Source organism: Equus quagga, chromosome 12 (assembly GCF_021613505.1).
Source record: "Equus quagga isolate Etosha38 chromosome 12, UCLA_HA_Equagga_1.0, whole genome shotgun sequence".
NCBI lineage: Eukaryota > Metazoa > Chordata > Mammalia > Perissodactyla > Equidae > Equus > Equus quagga.
The window spans coordinates 111,381,760-111,385,410 of NC_060278.1; the positions used below are offsets into that span (position 1 = coordinate 111,381,760).

Genomic DNA, 3,651 nt, shown 5'->3' on the forward strand with positions numbered 1-3,651 from the left:
CCAGCCAATGAGAAACACCAAAGCTCAGCCAATGAGAAACAGTGCATTTCAGTCAATGAGAAACACCACAGCCCAGCCAATGAGAAGCCGCAGCCGCCCATCTGTCCCTCCCCCAGTGGACTTCCGTCTGGAGCAGCCCCGCCCTCTCCCTTTTCTCTATAAAAGCGGCTCCTACGTTGCTCTCTCGGTTTGCCTGCGGTTCACGAGGGTACCCGCCCGAAGCTGCAATTCTTCTGGCTATTCCCAAATAGACTCGTTCTGAGGGTAAGGTAACGGGTGAGTTTGGTTTTTAAGCTGACAATATTAAACACAAACACTAGTGATTAGATGCCAGGAACAAGAAAGTATTCCTCCTTTCCTGCTTTAGAGGATATAAACAACAAGCGATGGGAAGAAAGGCGGTGTAACAACATGAGGAAAGACACCATACTAGAGCCCTCGGCCGGTCCTGCCGTCCGTCCCCAGCGGGCAGCCCTCCGAGGCCGCCTTCAGATGCCTTTTCGCCAGAAAAGCCGCAACAAGGAATTCACGTACATAGACAGACGTACTGCTACTTCTAGAACATAACTTTTGCGTTTTAGATTTAGGCTTTGAAACAGAGTATTAAAGAAACATGAGTAAAAGTCCACTTTAAAACTGCCCTTATACTACCACTGATCCATGGTGCTGGTTTCTCAGCATTTAGCCACCTTGCCGAGGTACCTCTCTTTTCACCAGGTGGGCTCCGTCAAAGTCACGCTTCAACCAAAAGCTGCAGAAAGACAGGAGTCCACCTACAAGCAGTCCTTCTCACCCAAATTTCAAAACTTCACAAAACACTAAGCAGTGTAAATGCACAAAAATGAATTCTTGCCTCTCCAATGGCAACTGTATTAAGTTTTCAAACCAACACACACAAAAGGTACTTCACAGAAAGCAGTTCAAGTACCTGATTCGATGACGTTTAGACACAGGACCAGCACTGCAGCGGGCAATCCCCACGCCCCCGCTCCGGGAGGGCCAGCTCCCGACCCAAGCAGGATCCTCGTGGCCCCTTAACACACGGCGGAGCCGAGATCCAAGCCCCGTTCTAATCCCAAAGCTGGGGCTCCTTCCTAGTATGAACTGAACCCCAATTAACTTTGAGGCAAATGAGATATGTGGAAATATTTTTAAAACAGCATTTCTGGGCATAAATATGCAAAAACAAAACAAAAAGGCTAATGTGCAATCGGTATATCACATCCAGATCTAATTTCCCACGTCTTCTGCAAAATCACAAATATTTTCCTTTGACAAAAATACCACTAGAAACATAGCAGAAATCACATACCAGTGCCCCACAGGCATGATTTCTTCGATTTTCACATCGTTTCAAGTTTTCTGAAACGTGTCAGAAGAGGTGACCCCTGGACCCGGTCCCGCAGTGCTGCCTCTGCTGGAGAATCGGCTTCCGCAGCCCCGCCCTCCCCTGGGGGGCACAGATGCACCAGCTGCCCGCCTCGGCCACACCCTCCAGGTCACCCCCGCCAGGCTGCACCAGGCACGCGAGTGTCCAGCCCCCGATACACACGAATTTGTCTTCTGGCCCTGAAAAGATACTTGAGCACTCTCCCTTCCCAGTTCGGGCATGAAGTAGGTTATTCTTTTAAGGCCTAGGTTTGAATACAGTGTTATAAGTGTTCTAAATTCATAGAAACAGTTACATGTTTGTACATAAATATACAAATTCTTCCCCTGTCCAGAATGTCTTCCCAAAAAGTTTTAAGATACTTGCTACGAAAAAACAATTTCTGAACAAGCAGTCTGCTTACTTATCTTGTGACATTTGGGGTTTACTGAATCCATCTGATTCTACCTTAATAAGACTGAGGCACACTGCCGAGCAGTGTTGTGCTGCGCACTGCTGACGGGAATGTAAACTGGCGCAGCCACCACAGAAAACAGTATGGAGGTTCCTCCAAAGACTGAAAATAGAACTGCCACACGATCCAGCCGTTCGCTTCTGGGTACACCTCCAAAGGGAGTGAAATCAGGGTCTGCGAAAGCTGTCCGCAGGCCCTCGCTCACTGCAGCACCGCGGGGAACCTGCCCGAACCCCAGCCGCGGCCGGGCGGAGGGGAGGGCGATGGGTGCACAGCCTTCACACATGGGAACCCCAGCCGCGGCCGGGCGGAGGGGAGGGCGATGGGTGCGCACGGCGGGACACAGCCTTCACACACAGGAACTCCTGCCGTTGGCGACACGGGCGGACCTGGAGGACGGTATCCTGGGTGGAATACGCCGGGCACAGAAGGACAAACACGACATGATGCCACTGACACGAGGGACCTACAACCGTCAAGCCCAGAGGAGCAGACACGGACGGCGGCGGCCACGGGGCGGAGGGAGGCGGCGGGAGCATCGGCCAAAGATACGAGGTTTGGGCCGCAGGGGCCGGACAGGCCCTGGAGACCCACAGGACAGCACCCGCCCAGGCGAAGCACGCGGCACCGGACACTGCAAAGGTCGCTACGAGGGCGGACGCCATGCAAAGCCTCCTCACCACGAAACAGGGACAAGGCAGGAGGAAGCCTGTGCAGGCGCGCGCTGCGGTGACGGTTCACGGGCTCACGCGGATCTCCAAACTCATCAAGTTATGTACAGCTTTTTGTACGTCAAAAAGAGGGACACGTAACTGTAACTTGTTTCTGAAACGCTAGCAAAGAACGAGAACCAGAGTTCGTTCTATGGGTAATGGGCCCGCTCTGATTGGATTCCTACGAAGGGTCTATATGGATACGGTTCCCACCAAGGGGTCCGAATCAATACGGTTGCCACCAATGGGTCTGCATCAATCCAGTACCTACCAATATGTCCACATGGATAGGGTTCCTACCAATGGGTCTGCATGCACACGGCCCCACCGAGGGTCCGCAAGGTGGGGGGGCCCGCATCCACACCGTTCCCCGGGGTTGGGGGAGGACTCGCGTCCACACGGTTTTCTGCGGGGAAAATAACCCGTACCCACACGGCTCCTGGGAGGGGAGGCGGGGAGGGTCCGCGTCCACACAGCTGGGGGTTGGGGGGGGGGGAGGAACCGCGTCCACACGGCTCCCCGGGAGTCTGGGGAAGCACCCACGTCCACGTGGCTCCCCGGGAGTGGGTAGGGCCCGCGTCCACACTGCTCCCCAGGAGGACGGGGGTTGGGGGGAGGGCCTGAGTCCACATGGTTCTGGGAAGGAAGACCCACGTCCACACGGCTCCTGGGGAGGAGGCTAAGGACCCACGTCACATGGCCCCCCGGAGCCGGGGCGAGGACCCGTGTTCACACGGCTCTTGGGGGAGGCCCGCGTCCACACGGCCCCCCGGAGCCGGGGCGAGGACCCCTGTTCACACGGCTCTTCGGGGAGGCCCGCGTCCACACGGGCCCCGAGAGGGAAGGGAGGGCCGCGCCCGCCCGGGGCGCTGCCCCGCACCGCCCGGCCGCGCCTTCCGGCAAGATGGAGGCGGGCGCCGCCGCGACGCCGCCTGACGCGGGCCCGTGACGCCCGTGACGCCCGCCGCCGCCGCCCCTCCCCCGCTCCCCTCCCCCCGCCGTAACGTCCTGACGCTCCGCAGGGACCCCTGACTGGACGGCGCGCGCGGCGGAGCGGGAGGCCTCGCCGCGGGGGGCCGCGCGCGCTTACCTGG

At 57.1% G+C, this 3,651-nt stretch overlaps 1 protein-coding gene across 8 annotated transcripts in view; it reads right to left on the minus strand.

The window, feature by feature from the left end:
- The window catches only part of GMEB2 (glucocorticoid modulatory element binding protein 2), a 31,864-nt gene extending 28,339 nt beyond the window's left edge, over positions 1–3,525 (minus strand). For 3 of the 8 annotated variants that reach the window (XM_046679264.1, XM_046679260.1, XM_046679258.1), the window contains exon 1: positions 1,838–3,525. In XM_046679264.1, coding sequence (XP_046535220.1) covers positions 1,838–2,130 — 293 coding nt within the window. In that variant the 5' untranslated portion in view covers positions 2,131–3,525. Of the gene's footprint in view, positions 1–1,312 lie in introns of all 8 variants that reach the window. The other 5 variants (XM_046679259.1, XM_046679262.1, XM_046679263.1 and 2 more) reach the window with 5 other exon arrangements.
- Between the last annotated feature and the right edge of the window lie 126 nt (positions 3,526–3,651).